A 27782-nucleotide genomic window follows, 5' to 3' on the forward strand; every position below is an offset into this window, starting at 1 on the left:
CAATAGCTTAAAAGCCATTATAAGCCACAAGATGATGCTCAGGCCTATGAAGTGACAATAAGTCTTTGAGTAGCTAATAAATTGACACATAGAATCATAAGTCTCTAAAGTGTAGAAGCTTTATGAAACTATAGGACAGGGAACTTATATTGTCTGATATTGGTAAAACAGAGATGTTCCTAAGCTGAATATTTTAGAAACTCTTGTCCATTTAGGCCCCACCTTCTCTCTGATATGATTAAGATGGCTTAAAACAATCACAACAAATAATTGGGAGTGGGAATTATCCCAAACATTGGAATCTCAAATAATGCAGAGGAAAAACTGATAGCTGGCTTGTTTTCCCTTTCTGTGCTGCTGTCACCTGATGTTCTTCTGAGGCAGCGTTAGTGATGGAGTAATCAACAAAAGTTTCCACAATTTCGGCTAATAGCGGTACAGTACACCCAGAACTGTTCCTAAGTGGCCCTCATTCTATGAGTTTGTATGGGGGTAGTCCTCAGCAGAATGTACCTTCCAAAAGTTATCAACACTGCGATGGACTTAATTCTTTTTGTTCAAATAAGTAACCGTTGTTTTCTTTCTTGCAGGTTCTGCCCAGTTGACGTTTTTGAAGATTACCAGCCTTTCCTTTGATATCTGTAATACATCCAATGTTATCCTACCGTGCATAGTTACTAATCTAAAAAAGCTCGGCAGAGAGGACATGTATATACAGTGGGATGTAAATGGGAAAGAGTTTTTTAGTTTTGATGGCTACGAGAACAGGTTTTACAAAAACCTTTCATATATGAGTGTAGATTTTCTGAATATAATGAACTTAACTGATGGTGATGCATCAATCACGATACCTCTAAAGAACATCATTCCTGGAAACTACACGTGTCAGGTAGTAGAAAGTAACAGAGAAGGAGAAATGATAATCGACGTTCGATATGGTTCATGTAAGTTATTCGTCTTGTTTTTCTGTTATGTATTGAGACTGGTGCTTTTAAAGGCCCATGTATAATTTATCTGGATTCTTGGGTGAATGACAAAGTAGCCAGGGGTCCACACATTTTAGTTTAGTAGCCAGCTAGAATTGGTGCTGACAGTGAAGTCTTCCCCTCCCCTGAGTCTTTTGTGTCTGCTAGAGGAGGGCAGGGTGGGGTGGGGCACTTTATTGAGCTTTAGAATGGGCAGTGTGCCCAGTGTGGTTTCTGTCTGCAAGACACAGCATGAGAAGTCTCATGTTGCACTGAGTTTTGGCGAATATGTTTTGGCTTGCTCAGCACAGCACGAGAAACGTTCCACCAAATCCTCTATGATTTGGGAAGAGTTTTGCTGGAGGTTGGAGAATCTGTTTCTTGGTGTTCTGCTTCCTAGAGGGCCACAATCATTTGTAGCTGGCAAGCAAGTTTGTTGGGGTGCAAGAAGCCATGTTGGCAGGTAGGTGACAGCAGATTTATCTGAGATGGTAATGTTTCAGGCATACTTGAAGAGCTCCAAAAGGATCTCCTCAAACTTGATGAATGGGCAATGGAATGGAAAAATGCATTCAGCATAAATTACTATACTGTAGTAATAAAGTACCGTATTTTTTCGTCTATAATATGCCCCCATGTATAAGACGCCCCCTATTTTGGGGGACTCACATTTAAGAAAATGGGGGGGGAGCTGGCCCCGTATATAAGACACCCCCTAATTTTTGACATTATTTTAAAGGAAAAAACCTAGTCTTATACATGGAAAAATACGGTAAGTGATTTTTATTTTATTTTTTGTCTGTGGCACAATGCCATTACAAAACATGGGAATAATGCAAGTACCTACAACCACAAATTGGTAGCAAATCTGAAGCCATGCTAGGACAAACACCAGGGAAGCAGGCGTAAAACAAAGCAGTAATAATATATAACACTAATAATCATCAATAAAAAACTGAGGTTAGTAGCAACACCCGAATGCCATTGCCGCTGGTCCTTTGCCACTTATCAGGTGGGGCAAGAATGTAGTGATGTCAGGGCTGTGCATTCACACCAGTGGAACCAATCCAGTGCTCCTACTGCTGTGTCGATTCAGCCCTGACCTTGCCTTCACTTTACCTCTCCTGCCAGGAGACTGTTTCCTCTTCCCTGCCAGGTGAGCCACTCCTGCTTGCATCTTGATTTTAGACAGTTTGCTTTTATCCTTGTGAATTGCACAATGTATTTAAAGTACCTGCACCCTTTGTTTCATTACCAAAATCCAATGCAGCTCATAAAACGCAACAGGTCTGAAAACCACAAAACCAAACAGTGCAGCAGGTTAAGGTGGCTGCAACAAAATATCATAAACCTTTTCTCCACAAGAGAGTGACATGAACTGGGTTGCAGAGTCCCAATGTTCCCATATGAGGTTTGTAAACAGCACAGTGGATGGCAAAACAAGGAACCCCCGCTGCCATGATTAAGATGAGCATTGTCCCTCCATCATTCAGTGGATGATCAGTGTGGTAAGTGGAGGAGGGGCAAGCAAGCCATAGGCAAGGTGGCAGTGCCCACTTTTGGCAATGCCCGTTTCTGCTGGTGATGCATCATTCAGGCTGAAGAGGGTTATGCTGCTGGTCTGCGTTCCTGGTGGCTAGAATGGTATTTTCTCCCAGCTACCCCTTCCCTATACAATATAGTAGGTGAATCTCAAGAGGTATCCAGAGCAGTGTCTGGTTCTTTTTGTTGGATGAGCTTCAGCTGGGAAATCTCAAGAATGTGGGAAAGGTGCTTGGATCAATGCAGGTGGCTACATGTGTCCTGGACCCTTCACATTGGCAGGTGTGGGATTGTTGGCGTATATATAAGCAGAGTAGCTATTGCGCCACAAAAAGCGGTTGGAGGAGACTTGCAGAGTATAAATAGGAGTGGATTTAATTAAAGAAAAATAACAACAAAAGTTACACTAATCGTAGTTACTTAATTACAGAGACATGACCCCATTCAACAACCAGAGGATAAGAGTATCAGAGGAAAAGAGAGAGAGATGGGTACTGAGCAAGGTACGCGGACCTCCTCTTATACTGTATGCGATTGCCGACACGCCCCAATCAGTACAACTTGACATCAGCTGCTGTGCTGTCCCACAGCTGCGTAACTAGGCCACTACATCTCTTTCTTTCTTTTAAAGCGATACACGGTTCTGTGGAACAATGATGAACCTAGATTGCAAAACACTCAACAGGGATATGCTAGGTTGGTGAGAGCCAATAAAGTGAAGCTCAATCCGGGTAAGACCGAAGCACTGTTAGCCTGTGGTTCCTTTGACTGGGTAGGTGGGATTTAAGCTGTTCTAGATGAAGTTGCAGTCCCTACACAGCAGTAGGTGTTCAGTTTGGGGTACTTCTGGATCCACTACCACCACCACCTTCTTTGGCGATCACTCGTAGCCGAGTAAGATTGTCTTCCATAAACACGGTTTTAACAATGAGTCCATAAGTGACTGTGGAGGCCAATTCTGGACCCACACGTCCTTCCACAGTGGGGACACTGGTTTCCGGGCGGGAGTTGATCATGGTGTGGATTCACTACCATCTCTAGCAGCACAAATTGTGCAGAGTGCCTTCATCTTCTTTAGTTGGTGGCCCAGCTGTGACCCTTTCTGGACAGGGATAGCCTAGCTTCTGTTGTCTACGCTCTGGTAATCTCAAGGTTAGGTTACTGCAATGCATGATATGTGGGTCTTCCTTGAAGACAGTTTGGAAACAGCAGCTAGTGGAGAGTTCAGTGACCGGATTGTTGATTGGAAGGAGGAGGTTTGATTGTACAGTATAACAGTACTGGCTGCCAGTTCATTTCCAGGCTTGATTCAAACTGCTATTTTTGTGCAGCTCAGGACCTTAATATCTTAGGCACTGCTTTGCCCCATGTAAACCTACATGAACCCTATGTTCATCATCTGTGTATCCCTTCCAGTGGAGGGTTGGAGGGTCGCAGCATCGCAGCATGAGATGGGGCCTTCTCGGTTGTGGCTCCCTGACTGTGGAATGTTCCTTTTACAGAGATGTGCCTAGCACTATCACTATCAGTTTTCTGTGCCAGGTGAAGATGTTCCTATTCACTCAGACATTTTGCTCTTAATTGGTGCTTATCTTCTAGTTTTTAGTAAGTGACAAATAAAATGAATAAAATAATCCTCACCATCTGTTTTCAGAGGTAGAATTTTAATGAATTTAGTTAGGCACCCAGTTTGAGACAAGCCATAGATATGTGGGGTGGGGGGATCCTCCTAAGTAGGGATGGAGGACCTTGTTCTGTCATTTGTTTACTAGGCAAACCGACCTAGTTTTTAGCTCCTGTACAAGGATTGGAACATAATTATTTTTCAGATTATCCACTTCTCTGAACTGTGCAGTACAATTTTTGCCTCAAAAAAGTACACAAATCCATTATAAAATGTATATTTTAGAATAAAATATCTTTAGAAATGTGTATGTTGAGATAAAATTTGTATTTAAGTGTTTTTAAATGCAAACTTTCATACAGGTTTGGGGTTTTTTAAATAGAAAAGTCACAGGTTTATGTGGAAACTGGACAGAATGGATTTTTGAATGAATGGGTGTGAAATTGTCAGAGACTGGAAGTAGACTAATCCCTGCTTCTTAGGAAACTCTGTAACTTTGCTAAATCAACAAGGCAAATGAATAGCATCCAGTATGAAGTAGATTAAGGCAGGATATGGACAATCTCTCTTCCGCTCAAATAATGATGAAAGAGGCTTCCATAGGCTAGACTGTGAGGAACAGCCTTGTTGTACCAGGTGTGGGCAGGATGTCCTCCCAAATCAAAGTAGAACGAAGGCTTGTGTTAAGTCTAATTTCATTTTCGTTGGAGTGGGAGATCAGCCTGCTTAGGGATGTACTGTAGCAATGTCCCTTGACATCCTGAGTTGGACAGCCACATTTGGACAAGAATGCAATAGTCTGATGAAGAGGCTGTTTCTGCTGAGAGAGTGGAATTAGCAGAGGTAGAAATGTCGGTTTAGTAGTGCTTTGCAAAAATAGATACAGGCACCCAGGAAGCAGCCTTATAAAACACTTTCAACAGGTGCAGTTGAGCCCAAACTCTTTGAAACTGAAAAGGGCCTCTCTGAGTGAGGCCAGCTGAGCTCAATAGATGCCCTGAAACAATATCTCCATGGATATTGCTCTTTTGGCTACAGGTGCAATGCAACTTGAATTGGAATTAAAATATAGGTTGATTGTTCTTTTGCTTCTTGAGTTTTAAAATGTGTTTATCACTCAGTTCTAACTGAATTATCAGGCAGAATTATACACATTTGGGATTTGAGACGATCACTTGTGGTAAATGTCTTGATAAGTGTAAGAGAGAGGGCTTGCAGAGAGCAGCCCACTCTGCTTACTTCCATCAGATGAGAGAGCAGCAGCAAGTCTGGGAGTTCAAATCAGGAACAGGAAGGGTTAAGACGGGTCCAGGGCTCTGCAGAGTCCTGGTGGCTCAGCTCCAGGTTGGTAGCAGGGAAGCAGGGGAGGAGCTAGCTTCAGCAGGGGCTGGAAAGGAGGGAGGAGAGAGAACGGCACCTCAGGAGCCTGGTTTGGGACCACGGAGGACCCATAGAGCAAGGAGGAGGGGCGTTTGGAGTCTTAAAAGGGGGGTCAGAGCCCACGAGACGCCATTGTGGGCTTCTGCCCCATGCAGAGCAGACATGATTTGAGACATCTCACCACTGTATATAGCATGCACAATAAAACTATGAAAATCCAGAGGATGTGTGGAGTGCTTACTCGGGAGTAGCCAACACCCCATCTGTGACAGCAAGCCCACAATCTTTTGATGGCTACCCCGAGGGAAGAGGGCTGCAAATGTAGCAGCCGGCATGAAGTTGGCAGCATCTAAAGCAGAAGAGAGAGATGCCAAGGGAGGATTGGCATGCGTGAGGGGTGTAGCAGAGAGCAAGCTGCAGCCAGCACCCTGCAACTATGGAACGGCTCAAGCACCAGGTAGGCACCCGGGCACAGGGGAAGCCAGGCTTAGTGAACCGAGCAGCTCTGAACACAGCCAAGCCGGAGTGGAGGCTGGACAAGCAGAGAGGACACTCGGGACGGGCCAGCACTTTGTAGGGCGACCCTCAGCACAAGCTGGCTCTAAGGCTGAGAGGCATGGTGGCGTGGAAGTGCAGGAGGCTGAGAGGCGAGTCCGGGCAGAGGGGACAGACGGAGGGGAAAGGCAGCGGCCACAAGCTCCCATACAGTCCCTGGAAGGCAGCTACAGCTCAGCACAGACCCCTCCAGCCAGATGTGATGCAGAGGGACAAAGCCCGCGCGCGGGTACTTTCAAACGCTGATGCGGGAAAACAGAGGGAAGAGAAAGGCGGGAGATGCCTTTACAATGCACCCAGCCACTGGGTGGAACACTGCCCCCAGAGGAAGGAATGGCGAGAGCAGGCAGGCACAGACACAAGCCTGGATGCCAGATCAGGAGGGGAGGGGCCAGGCAGAGCACCAACAACTGAGCCCTCCTGTAACACCCCACAGCACGACAAAGAGATGGAAGTAAGTCTGCAGCTGCCAAGAGGCCAGACCCAGGAGACAGTCGGGCTTCTCTGCAGGGGCAGCAGCAATGATTTCCTATCGGTGGACTTTGCTAGGCAAAATCAGATTCCCCTTTTCCCAAGGAAGCTTCCCATGAGCGTCTCGGCCATAGACGGCAGGGAATTGCAGGAGGGTGAGGTCACGCAACAGACCCCCTCTCGGAAGATGACAGTGAACAAGCACGCAGAAGTGCTAGCTTTGGACTTAATGGACAATGACCCTGTGGGCAGCCAGCGCCGGGGAGATCTCACCTTTGGAGATGCAGACGGCAAGGAGCACTGCAGGAAAGAAGGAGAATCCTCAGGATCGCACCACATCAGCTCCCCAGGCGGATGGAACGACGCCGAGGCGGGGATGCAGGAAGAGAAACTGAGCCAACTCACCAAAGAGGACACTTTTACCCAGAACATACGGAGGGACTTGAGGGAGGGAGAAGGGGCAGGGGAAGGGCTTACAGAGAAAGAGGGGTTACTCTTTAGCAATGATGCCCGGTATATGCCCCAGGACTCCCTCAGAGGGAAGATTCTCAGGCAATATCATGACAACCCCACGGAGGGGCATGCAGTACATGTCTTCACGAGGCTCACACCCAGTAAGGCCAGTCTTGGGCGAAACCCCAGAGCCTTCCCAGAGCAGGGGGAGGGGGAGATTGGGGGACCACCTATTGAGGCATGGGGTGAGAGGAGGGAGACAGTACACCAACAACTGGATGGAGACGTGGCAAGGGGCAATGAGGCTTACAAGGAGGGGGCAGACCATCACAGGGGACTGGAGAAGGTCTTCCACGGAGGGGACAGGGTCTGGCTGTGGTCAGAAGGCCTTCCCATGGGGGGAAGGGGGAAGAAGCTGGCACCCAGAAGGCTGGGGCCCTTCAAGGTTCTGACACAGATCAACCCTGTCACCTTCAGGGGGGAAGCACCTACAGCGAGAAAGGTCCATCCCGTGGGTCACAGGTCTTTGCTCTCACACTTTAGGGAAAGCCCAAGGTTCAGAGGACGTGACACACATCCAACACCAGACGCTGACAGGAGGGAGGGGGAGGAAATCACACAAAAGACACTAGACAGAAGGGTGGAGGGAGAAGGCAGCCAAGAGGTTCCAGAAAGAAAGGAAGAGGAGGAGGTCTACAGTGCCACAGCGAGCCCGGGCTCCCGGTGGGGGGAGGGGGGGTTAAAATGTCTGATGGCCAGGCAGGGCACTCCTGCTTCCCAAAACGCGGAGGCAACCACGCACACCATGCAAGGGGAGGACCGCACACTGGAACTGCACGCTCCTTTCTCCCACAGACCCAAACCACCACACGTCAGTAGCACAGGGAACACAGAGGGGGAGGGCGATCCCAGGTGGGGAACAGGGGAGACGCAGACCCAAGGAGCCCTCCGGGAATCGGAAGCAATTTTCCAGAGGGAGGAGGAGGATGACAACGGAAGGAACTACACGGACCAGCCACCCAGCACCGACGGGGAACAGGATTTTACACACACTACAGAGGAAGAAGACCTGTCAGGCTTCCAGCCCTCTTTACAGACATCAGACCAGGCAAACCAGGCCTCAGAAAGAGGGGGGGGAGCCTGGAGGGGGGGTGGATGTAAGAGAGAGGGCTTGCAGAGAGCAGCCCACTCTGCTTACTTCCATCAGATGAGAGAGCAGCAGCAAGTCTGGGAGTTCAAATCAGGAACAGGAAGGGTTAAGACGGGTCCAGGGCTCTGCAGAGTCCTGGTGGCTCAGCTCCAGGTTGGTAGCAGGGAAGCAGGGGAGGAGCTAGCTTCAGCAGGGGCTGGAAAGGAGGGAGGAGAGAGAACGGCACCTCAGGAGCCTGGTTTGGGACCACGGAGGACCCATAGAGCAAGGAGGAGGGGCGTTTGGAGTCTTAAAAGGGGGGTCAGAGCCCACGAGACGCCATTGTGGGCTTCTGCCCCATGCAGAGCAGACATGATTTGAGACATCTCACCACTGTATATAGCATGCACAATAAAACTATGAAAATCCAGAGGATGTGTGGAGTGCTTACTCGGGAGTAGCCAACACCCCATCTGTGACAATAAGCGTTAAAATTGATGTAGAAATGTATATTCCTTTTTTTTTTACTTTTGTTTAATTTTCTTTATTGTTGAAACGTTTCCACTTCCAGTTCTTGACAACAAAATCGTCCTTATTCTCAGAAGTGATTTTCCTGAGTCTTAGACAAAACGTACCTTTAAAATGTAAATGTAAAAGCTGCCCAAGCTCACAAAGGAAGCGTGATGCCACCTTCTGGTTAGAAAGGAAATGGCAATGATGCATGGGGCATCCCTGAAAGTACGCTACACCAAGAATTTCAAGAATGTTCAAGTAATGGCAACTCAGAATTCTAATACTTTTGTAATCAATTCTGGAAATTGAATTGACTCTAAAAGTCAATTTACATTTGGCCTGCAGCTTGTTTATAACCATTAGTTGGATTTTGTGATTTTGTTATTCAAGAATTCTGTGTAAGAAATGGTTTGATCAAATGATCCTACTCTCAACACACAGCATTATTTCATTTGTAGATGGTCTGCATTTGTAGAATTGCCTGCATTTGTATAATGTAGCTATATGAAGTGCAGAAGGATAAGCAATTTCAGCTGACTAACATGATAGCTCAATTTACCTTGAACAATTGACAGTGTTGTGTCACTGTATGTTTCGAGAGGAAACTGGAGCCATAATTCAGTACTGACGCCTATGGGGGCAGAGAAAGACTCTTCAGTGCTCCTTAACTGCAGTGTAACTAGCCATGAACATTGAAGCATTTTTTGTACTAGTGGCCTCCTAGATCCCTGTAAGATTGACTCATTCCTGGCCATTGGGCATGATGGCTGGGGCTGGTGGGAATTGGAGTCCAGCAATATCTGAATGGTCACAGGTTCCCCACCACAGCTGTAGATTCTCCTGGACTCTGTGGTTTGTTTTTATTTATTATGAGTGTTTATTAAATTTGCATACTGCCCTTCATCCAAAAATCGCAGGTCGGTTCACAATATGAAAATACAAAATGAGAACACAAAACACATAACGACAACAAACCAATAACCCCACCTTCCACAAACAAATCAGCCAAGAGAGACATTTCCCCTGCAGTAGCAGTGCCTCAAGTGCCATTTCTGCTGCTATTATCCCTAATGAATTCTGTACAGTGGGTCTTTTAAAAAAAACCAAATGGAAGCAGCAACACTGCTACCACTAATAAATATTTTAGTGGGTTGTCCAGCCCCTCAAAGCCTTTACAGGCTGGTTCCCAGGCAGCTTGTTCCCCATCTGTATTCTGAACTGCTAATTTGGGTGGAATTGCTAATTCTTCTTTCAAATGTTTTTTGATATATCCTAGTGCAACTAAATTGCCAGCATGAACTGACAAGAATAAAGAACTGTGCTTTCAGCTGGGTCTTCTTAGTTTTGAAAAAAATATATAGCTAGATTTCTTTTAATAAAGTAAACTCAAGGTGGCTTCCAAAAAAGTTCATTAATGACCTAAAGCACAGTAGGAGCAGTTCAATTACCAGAATGAGTTGCATGCAGTAAAACCCCCCAAGGGGAATTCAACATAAAAACAAGGATATTTAAATTTAAAGCTCATATTAAAAACTTGCCAAAATCAAACGGTCTTGACAGCTTGCCTGGAGCTTCAGAGATAGGGAGCAAACCAAGTCTTTTTAAAGAGGGAGTTCCACAAGTTGCTGGATGCTAAAGTAGACTAGCCCATGTCTCACACTCAAGCCAGTTGTACTTCTGAATGTGGTGGGATGCATTGTTTGGCCTTGAATATTGAATGCAGTGTGCATACAGGATCATATGGCAGGATGCCAGAGATGCCTTGGTCCCAGATCTGCAGAAGCAGATGCTTTCGGAGGTAGCCCCATGTAGCGTGTGCTACAGTAATCCAGTCTGGGCGTGGCCAAGGCATGTACAGTCATACCTTGGTTTGAGAATGCTCCGGTTTGAGTACTTTAACTTTAAGTACTCCGCGGACCCGGAAGTGTTTACTTTGGGGTTCCGCGACACGCGCATGCGCAGAAGCGCTTTGTGCACGTGCGGAAGAGTTGCTCAGTTTAAGTACTTTTCGGGGAGCGAATGGCTCCCCGGAACCACTTGAGTACTTAAACCGAGATACCACTGTATGTCACTGGCTAATCTGCTTTATCCAGGAAGCGACAAGTGATACACTCCCTGCCATAGTACTCTTAGCAATGGCTGCTACCTTAGCGTTGAGGAACAAGGCTGGGTCCACAAGCTCTCCCAGCCTTGTGACCTTATCATTCCAAGGGGATGCAAGAAGACAAATCTCCATTCCCTGATCATGCAGATGTGTAGAACAGACTTCTCTCTGCAGATGTGGCACAGACCCTTCCATATTCTCCACTTCATGTGTTGTTGATAAAGGCAAAGGTGGTGTCTTGCCTCTGCAAGAACATTCATTTTGCGGTCTTTAATGAGCTGTAGACCTTTTGTCTGTATGATTAGACTCTTTTCCACCAGTTCCTTCTGCATAATTTTGGGTGTTTCATGTTCCCTCTTTTCCATGTTTGATTACTCTTGCAACTTGCAAGTGCTAGTTCAGTTCTGTTTAAAGTAGATGGAATCACAGAACTGTAGAGTTGAAAGGAATCCTGAGGATCATCTAGCCCAGTGTTTCTCAACCTTTTTTGGGCCAAGGCACACTTGTTTCATGAAAAAAATCACGAGGCACACCACCATTAAAAAAGTTAAAGAAATTAACTCTGTGCCACCCTATATTGACTATATATAATTATGACTGTAAGAAACACTTGCCAATTGCTGTGTTGGTTGCAATCTCCTGTAATAAGGCTTCACAAGCCGCTGATTTCTCTGCCAGCACAATCCTTTGCTCAGGAAGTTTCAGGTTGAGCTCATCCAGCCAGCTTCTTTAAGTTTGTCTAAAACCACCCTCCAGTCGTTTGCACTGAGCTTTGGGAAAGAGGAGGAGAAATATTGCCATAAAGATGTGTCCTGTAAAAATATCCATTGGAACCCGCGCGACCCCCCAGGAGCAACGGGCCTGCCCCTCCTCAGTCCAGGCCAGGCGCCTCACCTTCTGCAGGGCGCGCACGTGCTCCTCGCCGAAGAGGCCACTCACTCCCTCGTAGATGCTGCTGGCTGCCCTCCGGAGGCTGTTCTGCTTGTCGGCCCGCGGCCTCGCGCCGACCAAGCCCCGGGCGCCGCCAGCAAGAGCAGCGAGAGCGAGACAAACAGCAGCAGCAGCACCCGCCAGCCGCCTCTCACGTCCGAGGCCGTGGTGGTGGCTGTTGAGAGCTGCGCTCGCCCCGCGTCATGACCTGGCCGGCTTCCTTTCCGGCGGGTTAGCGATGTACATTGGCGGCCGCCAGGCACGTGACAATGCAAATCGCCCTTCTCGTCGCCGCATGTCGCGGCACACCAGCCACCGCGCGGAACAGCGGTTGAGAAACGCTGATCTAGCCCAACCCTCTGCAACGCTGGAATCATTTGCTCTACTGACTGAGCTAGCTCAGATGTTGATTTTATTTTGTCACTGCCGGCTCTTCAGTTTAGATAGCTAGATGGATGGATGGATGGATGTAGCCTTTGAATTGAGCTTAATGGCTTTGTTGTGGGACCTGGCTTGTACTAAGAATTTAATGTCACAAAGAGCACTGTTCATAACTAGTGAGTAGCTGACAAGCTGCTGAGGTGTACAAGCTGAATCTGCTCCTGGGTATGATCAGTTTGTCCCATTCTAGAAGTTTGATTCTTTCCTGCTTACTTGCATGGCCAGATTTATTCCATTTGAAGAAAGTAGTCACCACAATCTGGCAACAGCAGTTGTAGAAGTTAGGTCATGTTGCACTCCTTGAATCGTCATAGTGTTTTTGTGCAGCATTCTTGCATTTCAAGGAATGGCCTGATCAGAAGTAATTTTTTTAAGTAAGCATGCCAAAATCCATTGCAGTGGTTTTTACGGTATCTAGGATCTTGCTTTTCTTAGCCAAATAGCTTTACTTGGCTTTGCAAAGGAAATGTGATATTATTTTTAGATTATGAAGTTCTATGTAAACTACCATGGTAGTATAGATTCTGTAAGTATTTGGGATGGATAAAAAGCCACTGTGGTACAACTTGTTCTGAGTCTCAATTTGTTAGTATATTGATCCAGAATTAGGCATGAATTAATTGACTTTGTGGTAGACATTAGATCAAAGAAGAATAAAAGAAACAAGTTCTCAATAACTTTTTAATAGCATCTTAAACTTGTTTTAATTTCCTTTGATAATAGCATACTTGAAGGCAATCAACAATTAAACATTCATGTTTTTAATGTGTGTGCACATATTTAATAACTTTACTCAGTTGTACTAGTGAATGGCATATAAAGATTTTTGATGTAATCTATCAATAGTCTGTTCCATGTCAAGGACTTTTGGAATGTTAAAATGAAACTAGAGAATAGTTTTCTAATATTAAGTGTGTTTCTGACCCCCTGGAAATGAGCCAGTCTGTTGAGATGGAGAAGCTGTTACTCTTAAGATACTGGGTTTAGGGGGATGCCCAAGGGAGAACAGCAAAAAAACACAATTCTATCATTTCATGAAAATGAAACTTAGAAAAATGACAATTTGGACTGTGAGTGTTTGGTTCCTCCTGTGGTCTCCAAAGCAAACCCCAGAGCTAATGTCGGGTCAGTAAATTAATTAATACAATAAGACTTGCTTGTTTTGTGTTGCTATATCAAACTAAAATTTGTATCTTTTACTATATTTTTCTTATAGCATTTTGGTTTCAACCAGTGGAAAGTTCCTTAATCATTGGTGCAGTCATAATGTTGGCAGCTCTGTTTTTGCTACAGGTTGGCTATGTTGGTAAGTACTAGATTCTTTATTCCTTACCAATGCTGAATAGTATTTTATCGTAAAATGCTTTGCATGTGCCCAACAATGGAGTAAAAAGAAGAACGAGTTAATGCATTATGTCCCCAAAAATGTGTAAGGTTTCATAGTATGAGCAGTTTATGTAGCTTCTAACATTTTCCATTCTTGGGAAATTACCAGGAATAAAAGGTGCCATTCTGATTAATTTCAAGTCTGATACGCTTTAATATGCGACTTCTGTTAATGGTGATCAGTACCTTTTTCTGATGATCTGCTGTAGAAAGGAAACCTGTGGTTTTCAATGACTGCTTGTTCAACATCTTAGCAGTACAATGAACACAGAACACATTTTGCCTCTTTCTAGAAGGATTTTTATTTTGTAAAAAAAGAAAGAAAGCTCAGAGTCTGGGGGCCCTACCACCTGTTGACCCAGTACCCCAATCTCAGTGGGCCTGGCTAGACTTGGAATGTTGGAGTGGCTTTAGTTTGAGGAATGAACTGGTTTGGCAACCTTTCTGTCCCATCTCCACTCTTCACTGGGGTACAGTGGTACCCCAGTTTACAACCACAATTGGTTCCGGAAGTCTGTACTTAAACTTAAGCGTACTTAACCTGAAGCGAACTTTCCCATTGAAAGTAATGGAAAGTGGAGTAATAGGTTCCAGACGATGAAAAACACCCCCTAAAGCAGAATTTAACATGAATTTTACTGTCTAATGAGGCCATTGATCCATAAAATGAAGGCAATAATCAATGTACTGTACTATAAAATAAATCAGACAGTATTTTAGGTGAAAAAAATATTTTAGGTGGAAAAAAAACATTTATTTCTTACCTGGGCTGATGATAGTCCTTGTTTGGATGGGGGCTCAGGGTCCTCTTCCACAATCACAATGCCTTTGCGAAGGCCCGGCCTCCGCGAAGGCACCGGAGCGTCCGATGCCTTTGTGGAGGCCTGGAGCGAAGGCCCGGCCTCTGGGAGGCATCGGAGTGAACGCCCGACCTCCGCGAAGGCACTGGAGCATCCGATGCCTTCGCGGAGGCCGGTCCTTCTCTCCGGGCCTTCGCGGAGCCATGGGAGCGCCTCCACAGCTGTGGCCTAGTCTTCAGGCCTTTGCGGAGGCCTCCGTAGGCCTTGGAAACCTTGGAAACCTCGGTTTACTTACTTCCGGGTTACAATGGTTCATAAACCGAAAATTCGTAAAGCGAGGTGTTCGTAAACCGAGGTTCCACTGTATTGGCTCCGTGAGCAAGAAATAGGTGACTGCTCCTCCCTTTCTTAATGTTCCTCAACTTGGCCATTTAATTTTGGGGGAGTTATTTCCTATGCCTGCCTACAAATCAGTCCTACTATGAACAACTGGATTGAAAAATAATCTGAAAATAGGTATTTGCACAGCTCATATCCCAATTGCATCTTGCTAGGAGACTTCCTAGAGGTGTCTGGTTCATCACTACTGTACAGGAAACAGGATGCAGTACTTGATAGGCCTTTGATCTGACCTAGCAGGGCTCCTGTTGTATTCTTAGTGCTTGAACTGCACAGCTGCGGGCAACATTTCATAAAGGCTTAAGCAGCACTAGCAAAATGCAGGGTGTGACACGGAGATGCCAGAAGTTTTGGGATCTTTCAGACATGTTGAGGGGAGTCAGGGGAACAGAAAATTCATAGCAACTATGTGCTAGATATCTAACCCCAGAACTTAGCATTTCATGCTATTGAAATATAAATATAACAGGATTATTCCAGTGACAAATATGAGCCAGAACAGTGTTTTGCTTTTTTAATTGAATCCCAAGAGGGGTGCGGAAGCAACAATAGATATGATGTCTCTGATTGCATACAGGCACAAATTCTGGTTTTGTAATCCTTGGAAGAGAGACTATCCAACAAAATGCCCTATGCAAGTAATGGTCAGCTCAGGGTGAAGCTACAGAAGACTGACAACAAATGCCCATGCACCACGTCATGCGCCACTCGCCCTAGAACAAATAGGAACACAGTGATGCCTCAGAATGGTACCATTGCGTAAGGTCACCTGGAGGTTTGAGGTAGAATATTCTCAATATGTCGGTGACACCCAACTCTGTTTCTACTCCACATCTAGTTCAGGTGAACAGAGGAAATGCTAAATCCAGCGTCTCGTTGTACTAGTGGGCTGGATAAGGGCCAACAAATTGACACTTAGTCCAGAAAAGACTGAGGTGTTCATCTTGTGGTTGACTGGGTTGCACTCAGCTGAAGGATTATGTTTGCAGTCAGTTGTTTCTCATTGATTCATCATTGTCAAGCACTAGTTGCTTGATGCCACAGAATGCTTAGACCAGTGTTGTCTAGACAGAGATAGCCTCGCTCTAGTGATTTCCTGGTTAAACAACTGTAGTACTTGGTGCTGCTTTTGAAGATGCTGCTGCTAGTTGACTAACTGGGACTGGGTACCATGATCACATCATGCCCTTGCTCCATTAGTTGCACTGACTGTGGCTGTGCTGTGCTGAAATCTGTCTTCCATTCTTCAAAAACAGCCACCACCACCACCCCAAAACCAACCCCTCCCACTGTGAAATAGGCTTCCAGGGTGGTTACTTTTTTGCTGCATTTCTGGGGTGATTTAGAACTTCTTAATAATTTTGGTGGGAATAGGGTTGCGTGTTCCTTATTGTTGTGAGGGTTTCTTTAGGAAGTGCAGTCACCTGGTGAGGTTGCAGAATGCAGACCACTGGGGAGACTTGTAGGATGAAAGGAAGCATGCTCACAAACCTCAGCAGCCACCTTGAAGATAAGGAAAGTACAGCAGAACTTTTGTACCATGCCCATTTCCCCCCTTTGATAATTTTTGAATGCAATTTATTTTCTTATTAATTGCTATAGAATGGGTCTGGTTTTTAGTTTTTTCAGCACTCGCCTAAACTCTAGCTCCAACTAAAAGGCCAAAACCAGCAATTAGATGAAAACCCTTCTTTCTGCAAGGGATAATTGAAGCATGGCCTGCCTCTGCGTACACCTTCCTATGCCTTACAATCGAAGGGCTTCTGTGGGTGCCCTGCCATCAGAGGCAAGGGAGATAGCTACCAGGAACAGGGCTTTCTCAGTGGTGGCTCCCAGTTATGAGAGGTTTTTGCAAGAGAAGCTTCCTTGACAGTAACTTCATTATCATTTGGGTACCAATCAAAGCCTTTGTGGGCCCCATTACTGTTTTTCTTCTGTTTATTGGTATAAAATTAGAGTGACTTCTTTAATAAGTAAATAAGCAAAGTTTATCACTCAGGGCTTATGCAGACACACATACAAAATAGTATACATAGCCCAAGACCAAGAACAGAGCATCAGAATACATGATACATTGTCACGATAGGCTAGTTAAAAGATTTCCCTCACAAAATCACAGCAGTATACATTAACACGTGATCTCCAGAGACCATCTATCGCTTTTGCTTCCCCATGGCCTATTTTAAAAAATTGGCAGTCCTGTATGACATTAAAAAAATCTGTAGCATCCAATAAAAATGGGTGATGCTTAAAGGGGAGTTACTTCTTTCCTAGCAAGCATTCTTGCTGAATATGGCAGGCTGTCTCTGATTGAACAATGGCCTTAGAAGTAGATCTGGTTACTCCACCATTCTAGGTAATAATTTCATGCTGTACTGATTCCTGTACTGTGATGTCCGAATGAGCCCACACCAGTGTTCCATATAGCATCTGGGGAAATAATTTGCCCTTGTAGAGCTCTATTAAAGGACAAGGAGACGCTCTTTGATATAAAGCTTCAAAGTTGCTATAAAGAAAAGGTTACAGGATGGGGGGAGAGAGATTTAACTGAAAGAACTGAATTAAAGACATAGATAGATAGTTACAGCTCTAATAGTTTTCCCCCTCAGTTATTCAAACTTACTTTAGCTAAATTGTATTTTTACACTGAGTCCTATTTTAAATAGCTGTGAGAATTTTAATGAATACCTATAGTACTAAATAATAGATTAGTATCATTCGGTGTCCAGTAAAGAAACTTTTGGCATGGGCTGATCATCATTCCCAGATGGTGGAATACATTTTCCATGAAGTAGAAACTTACTGAACACCCATATAATAAGGCTCTCTTTCTGTATCTGGCCTTATGAGCTCATTTTATGGTGTTCATTAACATGTTTCTCTGAATGAGCCAACGTTCTCCCACAGGCATTTAGGATGGAATTGCCATGCTTCATCAGTCAGTGTTACAGAGCATCCACACAGTACCGTCATTCATTCATTGTCATCCTGGATTTTCCCTGGGTTCATACGGAGTACTTGAATGGAAGGAGTACTTGAAACTTCACAGATGTATTTACCTTTAATGCACTCTTCTGTCTTTTCAAAAGGGTGCAGTTTTTCCATGACAGACAGGATAACTGACCCAAGCACGCCTTGGCACACCATTATGATAACATTTGTATTGAGCACCATTTTTGACATCATTTTTAAAATCCATCTTTAAAAAAAAACAATACACCATACTGCTGTGGAATTATTGCAGTAGAGTGTTACAGCACTAAAGGTGTATTATAGCTAATAAATTAGCATTATAGCAGTATGCTGTTTATAACGCTATACCTCTCTTTCATTAAATTATTTCCAGTTACAGGTAGGTAGCCGTGTTGGTCTGGCGTAGTCGGAACAAAATAAAAAAAAAATTCCTTCCAGTAGCACCTTAGAGACCAACTAAGTTTGTCATTACTTAGTTGGTCTCTAAGGTGCTACTGGAAGGAAGTTTTTATTAAAATATTTGCGTATGTGTGTATGCAATCATGTATATGGGTTTGTGATCATTAAACAATCGGTTTTAAGAAATGAATGGGAGTCATATAATGGCATCTGCCATAATGGCTAAACTAAATGAGTGCTGGAGTCCCCACCCATAGCAACTGGGTCATGCCCACTGGTGCACAAAGAACATAGCAGGAACATAGGAAGAAAAAAAGAAAAAGACATAGTTGCAGAAACCCAAGTAACAACAAAATAGATGTGATTACTGAAACATAAACATGTGCAGGTAATATATATATGTAAATATATATATCAGAGACAAAATCTGAGTTATCCAAGCAATGCCCACTACATAGACAGCAGTGAAGTTGTTGTTTTCATAGAATCATAGAATCATAGAATCATAGAGTTGGAAGAGACCACAAGGGCCATCCAGTCCAACCCCCTGCCAAGCAGGAAACACCATCAAAGCATTCCTGACAGATGGCTGTCAAGCCTCTGCTTAAAGACCTCCAAAGAAGGAGACTCCACCACACTCCTTGGCAGCAAATTCCACTGCCGAACAGCTCTTACTGTCAGGAAGTTCTTCCTAATGTTTAGGTGGAATTTTCTTTCTTGTAGTTTGAATCCGTTGCTCCGTGTCCGCTTCTCTGGAGCAGCAGAAAACAACCGTTCTCCCTCCTCTATATGACATCCTTTTATATATTTGAACATGGTTATCATATCACCCCTTAACCTTCTCTTCTCCAGGCTAAACATACCCAGCTCCCTAAGCCGTTCCTCATAAGGCATCGTTTCCAGGCCTTTGACCATTTTGGTTGCCCTCTTCTGGACACGTTCCAGCTTATCAGTATCCTTCTTGAACTGTGGTGCCCAGAACTGGACACAATACTCCAGGTGAGGTCTGACCAGAGCAGAATACAGTGGTAATATTACTTCCCTTGATCTAGATGCTATACTCCTATTGATGCAGCCCAGAATTGCATTGGCTTTTTTAGCTGCTGCATCACACTGCTGACTCATGTCAAGTTTGTGGTCAACCAAAACTCCTAGATCCTTTTCACATGTACTGCTCTCAAGCCAGGTGTCTCCCATCCTGTATTTGTGCCTTTCATTTTTTTTGCCCAAGTGTAGTACTTTACATTTCTCCTTGTTAAAATTCATCTTGTTTGCTTTGGCCCAGTTGTCTAATCTGTTAAGGTCATTCTGAAGTGTGATCCTGTCCTCTGGGGTGTTAGCCACCCCTCCCAATTTGGTGTCATCTGCAAACTTGCTCAGGATTCCCTCAAGCCCATCATCCAAGTCATTGATAAAGATGTTGAACAAGACTGGGCCCAAGACAGAACCCTGTGGCACCCCACTAGTCACTACTCTCCAGGATGAGGAGGAGCCATTGATGAGCACCCTTTGGGTTCGGTCAGTAAGCCAGCTATAAATCCACTGAATGGTAGCATTGTCTAGCCCACATTTTACCAGCTTCTTTACAAGAATACCATGGGGCACTTTGTCAAAGGCCTTGCTGAAATCAAGATAGGCTACATCCACAGCGTTCCCTTCATCTACCAGGCTTGTAATTCTGTCAAAAAATGAGATCAGATTAGTCTGACATGACTTATTTTTCAGGAACCCATGCTGACTTTTAGTGATCACAGAGTTTCTTTCTAGGTGCTCACAGACTGTTTGCTTAATGATCTGCTCTAGAATCTTTCCTGGTATTGATGTCAGGCTGACTGGGCGGTAATTGTTTGGGTCCTCTCTTTTCCCCTTTTTGAAAATAGGGACAACATTTGCCCTCCTCCAGTCTGCTGGAACTTCGCCTGTTCTCCAGGAATTTTCAAAGATTATTGCCAGTGGTTCTGAAATCACCTCTGCCAGTTCTTTTAATACTCTTGGATGTAGTTCATCTGGCCCTGGAGACTTGAATACATCTAAACTAGCCAAGTATTCTTGTACTACCTCCTTACTTATTCTGGGCTGTGTTTCCCCTGCTGAATCATCTGCTCCATATTCTTCAGGTCGGGCGTTTTTTTCTTTCTTGCAGAAGACTGAGGCAAAGAAGGCATTGAGGAGTTCTGCCCTTTCTCTGTCCCCTGTTTGCATTTCACCATCTTCTCCTCTGAGTGACCCCACTGTTTCCTTGTTTTTCCTTTTGCTACGGACATACCCATAAAAGCCCTTTTTGTTGCTTTTAACCTCTCTGGCGAGCCTGAGTTCATTCTGTGCTTTAGCTTTTCTGACTTTGTCTCTACACGTGCTGGCTATATGTTTGAATTCCTCTCTGGAGATTTCCCCCCTTTTCCATTTTTTGTACATATCCCTTTTAAATCTTAACTCAGTCAAAAGTTCTTTAGATAGCCAGCCTGGCTTCTTTAGGCACCTTCCATGTTTCCGTCTCATTGGTATTGCCTGAAGTTGTGCTTTTAATATCTCCCTTTTAACAAACTCCCAACCATCATGAACTCCCTTCCCTTTTAGTATTACTGTCCATGGGATTTCACCCAGCGTTTCCCTAAGTTTTCTGAAGTCGGCTTTCTTAAAGTCTAGAATTTGGACCTTAGTATGCTTGGTTGCTCCTTTCCGCTGGATAATAAACTCCAGAAGAGCATGGTCACTCCCACCTAATGATCCTGCCACTTCTACCCCACTAACCAAGTCATCACTATTGGTTAGGACCAGATCTAAAATGGCTGATCCTCTTGTTGCTTCTCCCACTTTCTGGACAATGAAGTTGTCTGCAAGGCCAGTGAGGAATCTGTTCGACCTTATGCTCTTGGCTGAGTTTGACATCCAACAAATATCAGGATAGTTGAAATCCCCCATTACTACTATCTCACTTCCTTTGGAATGCTTGGCCATCTGTTCCAGGAAGGCATCATCTGTGTCCTCAGTTTGGCTTGGGGATCTATAGTAAACTCCCACAATGAGATCACTGTTGTTTTTCTCTCCCTTAATTTTGACCCAGATACTCTCAATTTGGCTTTGAAGTTTTAAATCCTGGATCTCTTCACAGGTATACATATCCCTAACATATAAAGCTACTCCTCCTCCTTTCCTGTTTGGTCTATTTCTCTTAAATAGATTGTATCCCTCTATTACTACATTCCAGTCATGAGACTCATCCCACCAGGTTTCAGTGATGCCTATTATGTCATATTTAGTTTGCTGTACCAAGAGCTCAAGTTCATCTTGTTTATTTCCCATGCTCTGTGCATTAGTATACAGACATTGAAGACCGTTGATCATTCCCCCATGTCTCTTATTTAAGGATATTTTCGTCCCACCACTAGGTCTGCATGCTGCTTGCTCCATTTGGTCCTTGACATTCGGATGATCATCTTCAGCATTAGATGGACTCCTACCTTCAGGACCACTGTCTCCCTCCCCCACATAAGTCAGTTTAAAGCCCTCCTGATGAGGTTTTTGAGTTTCGTGGCAAAAACATTCCTCCCAACTTTTGTGAGGTGCAGTCCATCACTTGCCAGAAGTCCATCTTCAAGAAACTGCAGACCGTGATCTAGGAATCCAAACCGTTCCTGTTTGCACCATTTGCGAAGCCAGTTGTTCACTTCCCCTATTTTCCCCTCTCTCCCTGGGCCATGTCGTTCAACTGGGAGGACAGAAGAGATGACAATTTGTGCATCTAATTGCTTCAACTTCCTGCCCAGAGCCTCATAATCATTTTTGATCTTCTGTAAGCTATGGCTTGCAGTGTCATTGGTTCCCACATGCACCAAAAGGAAGGGGTATTTGTCGGTGGGTTTTATGATTCCTTGCAGCCGTTCTGTTACATCTTTGATCTTGGCCCCAGGTAGACAGCACACCTCTCGAGACATCTTGTCAGGCCCACAGATTACTGCTTCTGTACCCCTCAGTAGGGAATCCCCAATCACCACTACTCGCCTCTTCATAGGCTTGGTTGGGATTTTTCCATGTGCTGTCCCTTCCAAGGTTACCTGCATATTCCCAGAGGACTGACTTGGTTGCTCGTCTTCATATTCCTCATCAACTGTGATGAGGGAGAGATCCTCAGGTGGAGTCTGTTTCTCGTCTTCCATGAGCACTTCAAAACGGTTGTGTAATTCTAAGCACTCAGAGCGATCCCTGGGCCTTCTACTTCTATGAGTCACGTTCCTCCATACATCTGGCTGCTGTGTTGGGGAACTGACCTCCTCCTCAGGGAGATCCCCTGTCTCATCCTTGGTGCAGACAGTGTGCTCTGCTGCATCCAAGAAAAGCTCCAGCTCTTTAATTCTCTGGAGCGTAGATACACGCCCCTGAAGCTGCTGCACCTTCTCTTCCAGAAGGGCAACCTTGTTTTCTAGTAGGGCAACCAACTTGCAATTGTTGCAGGTGTAGCTACCCACATCCTTTGGCAAGAAAACAAACATTGCACAGGAATTGCAGGTGACAATGCTTGTTCCCTCCACCTCCATCTTGAAAACCTTGAGGTCAAGGGGGAAAGAGGAAGAGGCCTAGGTCCCCCCTAACAAACGTGTGAGACTTGCTGCCCTAGATCAAAAACAAGGTCACAGCCAGAAACAAACACCCACACAAGCCTGAACAGTCACCCAAATCCAAGAGGCAGCAGCCCTTCTGCTCCTTCCTCAGTCGCTGCACTCCAAGCTCTGACTAGCTCCGCCCACAGCTAATCACCTGAACTTCCTGACTCACACTTCTAGGTGAAAGGTCACAGCCAGAAACAAACAAGGTCACAGCCAGAAACAAACACCCACACAAGCCTGAACAGTCACCCAAAATCCAAGAGGCAGCAGCCCTTCTGCTCCTTCCTCAGTCGCTGCACTCCAAGCTCTGACTAGCTCCGCCCACAGCTAATCACCTGAACTTCCTGACTCACACTTCTAGGTGAAAGGTCACAGCCAGAAACAAACACCCACACAAGCCTGAACAGTCACCCAAATCCAAGAGGCAGCAGCCCTAGAAAACCAGCACAAGCACACAAACAAGTAAGAAAACAGATAAGCACACAAACTTACTCACACACAGCCCCAAAAGACAAAGCCACAAAACCTACAGAGTGTCTCCCAAGCTCAGCTCACCTTCTGCTCCTTCCTCAGTCGCTGCACTCCAAGCTCTGCAAGCTCTGCACTCCAAGCGCTGCACTCCAAGCTCTGTTTTGTAGTTGTTAATTCAGTTTATATACTGCTCTTTATCAAAAGATACCAGGGCAGAGCACAACGTTAAGAACACATTACAGAGCACCAATAATAAAAGTATAATGAAAAGCATAATAACAAAAAGCATAAAAATGATCACAATAACAGTATCCCCCTGGGTAAAGAGGAATGTTTTTGCCTGTTGCCTAAAGACATGTGGTGATGGCACCAGGCAAACCTTTCTGGGGAGAGTGTTCCACAATCAGGGAGCCACTACAGAAAAGCCCTATTCTCATGTTGCCACCCTCCGGATCTCTCAGGGAGGTGAGACATAGAGAAGGACCTCCAATGACAAGTACAGGGTCCGGGTCAATTTGTATGGGGAGAGGTGGCCCTTAAGGTGTTGAGGTCCTGAGCCATGCAATTTATAGGCTTTCCAGGGCCAGGAAACTAATTAGAAGCCAGTGCAGTGGGAGCAGGATTGGTGTTATATGTATGCTCAAACCGTCTTGTTCTGGTGAGCATTCTGGTCATTGAATTTTGCACCAGCTGAAGTTTCCGAACCTCCTTCAGAGGAAGCCCCATGTATATTGCATTGCAGTAATCCATCCTAGAGGTTACCAGAGTGTAGCCACAGAAGTTAGGCTATTCAGATAGGGCTGTAGCTGGACCACAAGCTGAAGCTGACAGAAGGCATTCTGTGCCACCAAGGCTACCTGTGCCTCAAAATCCACAAGCACGCCAAGCTACTTTAGGATAAAATGGAGTATAACCCCTCCAAGAACAGGCAGTCTTCTACCCCTCCACACTAGTGAACCACCCACTAACAGTGCGTCAGTCTTATCTGAATTCAGCCAGGGCCGGCTGTAGGTAGAGTCCTGGTGGTGTGGGGCGCCGGGCTGGTAGGCTGGGCGCCGCGTGGCGAAGCCGCGCGGAAGCCATGCTGCGCCCTGCGAGGGTGGGGGCGCCGGAGCGATCTCCGCCCCTCAGCGCCAGGGCGCGCGACCTGCTCGAGACTGCCCTGAATTCAGCTTCAGTTTATTGGCTCTCATCCAGTCCAGTATCAAGGGAAGCCCAGAAAATTCAGGATTTTCTCTTGTTCTGTGCTTCTTCAGAAACCAGTTGAAGAATTATTTGTGGATGGCAGCCATTTATCGTCTTATTCTTTCTTTCCAGATTCCCCCCCCCCCCCCGGACATACTTTATTCCTATACATTGTGATTCTGCTATATGTACCTAGGCATTTGAATCAATCCTAGAGGGTTGTTTCTCCAAGAATGAAGAGCCCAAGTGAAGGGTTTTCAATTCATAGGCAAGGGCAGGGCCAGCTCTAGGTAGACCCCCGGTGGCGCGGTGTGCAAGGGCACCAGGCCGGTAGGCAGGGCGCCGCGCGACAACCATGCTGCGCCCTGCGGGGGCGCCGGAGCGACCTCCGCCCCTCAGCGCCAGGGCACGCGACCTGCTGGAGACTGCCCTGGGCAAGGGGTAAATATATTGAAATGCATGGCTTGCTGCTACTGCTGCTTATCTGGGGAACACCTCCTTTTTTGTAATGCACATAGAAAAAATGCAGCACTAAAGTACTCCTAATAATGTGGAAAGTCGATTGTAATTCTTTTTGTGGCTTACAAAAGAAGAGCAATGATTGGGTAGTCCTAGTAGCCATCTGTTTGGCAGTTGCCTGTCCCTTTTATTTGCAGGATTTAATAGGTAATATTTTCGTTCAATTTGCTTCTGAAAATTCCACATGCCCTTGGTACATATGTTGAAGCACTTGAGAGAACGCAAATTGTTATTTATAATACTGTGTAATTTAAAATGTCATTCATAGGCCAATGCCTGTTGCAGTGGGCATTGTGAACACTGAGGGAGTTTGTAATGCTAGATGTGGATCTTCAAAGCTTACTAATCACTTTAGACATCACTTTGGATACAGTATTTATTATTAAGCTAATAACAGTCCCATTGTGCTGTAGAGTACTTACATCTGTGTGATGTAATGTTTCTTGGGGATGCTAACCCAATGCCTGTAGGCATTATTTCATGGCACGCTGATTAAGTAAACATTCGACAGGGTAGCAAAACTGAGCATTTCCAATTTATTGCTGTACCTCAGAGGTAAACTGTAAGACAGCTACTGCTTTATTGTATCAGAAAACATGAGTATAGTGAGAGATGATTACTGATAGCTGTTCAGCTTTTAAATGCTGCTCTTTAGAATTCTACTTGCAATGTTTCTTTCTCTCTTACACATACTTTTTAAAACACGGAAATCATGCTGTCTTTTTTTTTTTAACCATGTGCAACATCTACAAAGATGATTCTGGAACAGAGAAACGTACCTGGCAGTTTGTTAACAGTGCCTAGGGCAGAAGAGAGCACAGCTGGTGTTACTGAGCGTACAATTTTTCCAACTTCTTTTCTTTGGAAGCCTCCCAAAGTGCTGTATAAACCTATGAACCATCAGTCTTTGAAGCAAACCACTTCTGTAACTTTGCTAATTTAACTGGGTTTCTTTAAAAAAAAAAGAAAAGGAAGAAGACTGGCATGTTCTGTTGAATAGGAAGGAAGATTTAGGATCTGTCTCACACATGAAGCTAACAGCAGACGTATTGAACTCTTTGCAGAGCACTTCTGATTTGAAATAGAATCTTGTAGAATACAGCAACATGTAGACAGAGCTGTAGATTTTGCTTGTGGCCAGTATTGTATGGTACAGGTGGAGTGTTTGCTGCTGGGAGGAAGAGGAGTGCAGGAACGGAGCATCTCTGAAGTGGCCTCCTATTGACATGACAGAAAGTAGTAATGGGGGCAGGAAGTCTTGGAGCGCATAGTTGCAGTTGTCCCTTTGATATTGCCAATTTGAGTCGCTTGGAGTTTTACAGGTTGTATAGCTTATTGTTACAGATTTCACACAGCCGATCCTGAATCTGCGATTGCGTGAACCTTTAGTGGAGGAGTTGGCATTTTTGTTTCAGTTACAAAGCAAGTGTGGGATGAATAATGTGTGCCAGTGGTAGAAAGGGGCAGGCAAACCATTTGAATTTAACACAGAGGCATCTAAAGCAAATGAGAATGTTCATAGCAGGACATAAATGTATGGCAGCATGTAGGGGAGTAGTGTTCACAGGGAGGCAGCCATTCTTTTCAACATTTTCTCATAGAGCGATGGAAAGCCATCGCCCCACTTGCATGTGCATTCAAAGCGTGTAGCAGCAAGGAGACCAGGCTTTAAGGAATCCAACTATCCCTAATTGCATGCAATAACAGAAGGAAGCCAACATTTCCATAAGCCTAAAAATACATTATACAAACTCTTAGAATTGCAGATACCATTTCCGCTATCCTCGACTCCCACTTCCGGTCTTGCCTCTTGGTGGAATGCAACCAGTTTCACTAGGCACATCATTCCCATTTGGCAAATATGTGGATGCTTTGTACATTTGTACATAAGTGTACAAATAAGCACCGTAGTAAATTCTGAAGTGCAGATGCTGTTTATGACAACTCCCACAGCCTGCCCCTTATAAGACTATTTTACAAAACTGAACTTTTACTGACTGATGCAGACATTGTGGTTTCAATAATAAGACATTTCCCCTCCCCTCATACCCCACTGAGCCTTTTCCTGAATTCCACCCTGATGAAGAGTTCTGGTGGACCCAAAAGCTTGCTTGTTATTTTCTGGAAAATTGATTGGTCATAAGAACGGGTTGTGTTTTTTTCCCCAGAACAATGGTGGCATTTTAGCCCTTAGCCATGCAATCTCTTCTGATTAGCTTACTTGGTGTGTTTCTCTTTGGGAGAAGCTGATTTATTTGGCATGCAGAAGATTGGCAGATAGCACCCCAGAAGATAATCACCTCTGTTGTGAAGTAGGTGGTAGTGCCTCATCCTTGCCTGTCCTTGCTTCACTGCAACTCTGTAAGTGTGGTATGGAATGAATATACAGCAGCATTAATATATTTATGTAGTTTTATTTATAATCACCGCTGTCCAAAATCACATGCAGAAACGTTCAGCATTTACCGGTATATTCTGTTGATGCTATTTCTTCCAGTAGATCATAGAATCAGATGAAATGTAAAAGCTGCATATTTGCATTTAAGTACTTAGTGATTAAATTCCCCTCCCCTTTTCATTTTTACTTAAAGCTATGAAGTTTGAGATGAGTCTTATTAAGAAGATCAGCTTTGGTGTTGCAGTACTAATACTCATGATTTTTGTTGTGCCTGGTGCTTCTCTTTTGGTCAAAGGTAAGTGTAAAAATTAATATCATTACTATTTTCCATCCTTCGGTCTGGAGGTTCCAAGGCTGGCATATGATTAAATATATCAGAACCATAATAAAACAATAATACAGTGGTACCTTGGTTCTCGAACGCAATCCGTTCTGGAAGTCTGTTTGACTTCTAAAACGTTCGCGAACCAACGTGCAGCTTCTGATTGGTCCCAGAAACAATGCCAACTGCCGAAACGGACGTATGGCTTCCAAAAAGCAT

At 44.8% G+C, this 27782-nt stretch overlaps 1 protein-coding gene across 12 annotated transcripts in view; it reads left to right on the forward strand.

Annotated features, from left to right (window-relative positions):
* CD47 (CD47 molecule) overlaps positions 1-27782 on the forward strand; it is a 636578-nt gene that overhangs the window by 3110 nt on the left and 605686 nt on the right. For all 12 annotated transcript variants that reach the window (XM_088668121.1, XM_088668122.1, XM_035114493.3 and 9 more), the window contains exons 2-4: positions 591-944; positions 13324-13413; positions 27435-27536. In XM_088668121.1, coding sequence (XP_088524247.1) covers positions 591-944; positions 13324-13413; positions 27435-27536 — 546 coding nt within the window. The remainder of the gene's footprint in view (positions 1-590; positions 945-13323; positions 13414-27434; positions 27537-27782) is intronic.

Source organism: Zootoca vivipara, chromosome 4 (assembly GCF_965207765.1).
Source record: "Zootoca vivipara chromosome 4, rZooViv2.hap1.1, whole genome shotgun sequence".
In the NCBI taxonomy this organism is placed as follows: domain Eukaryota; kingdom Metazoa; phylum Chordata; class Lepidosauria; order Squamata; family Lacertidae; genus Zootoca; species Zootoca vivipara.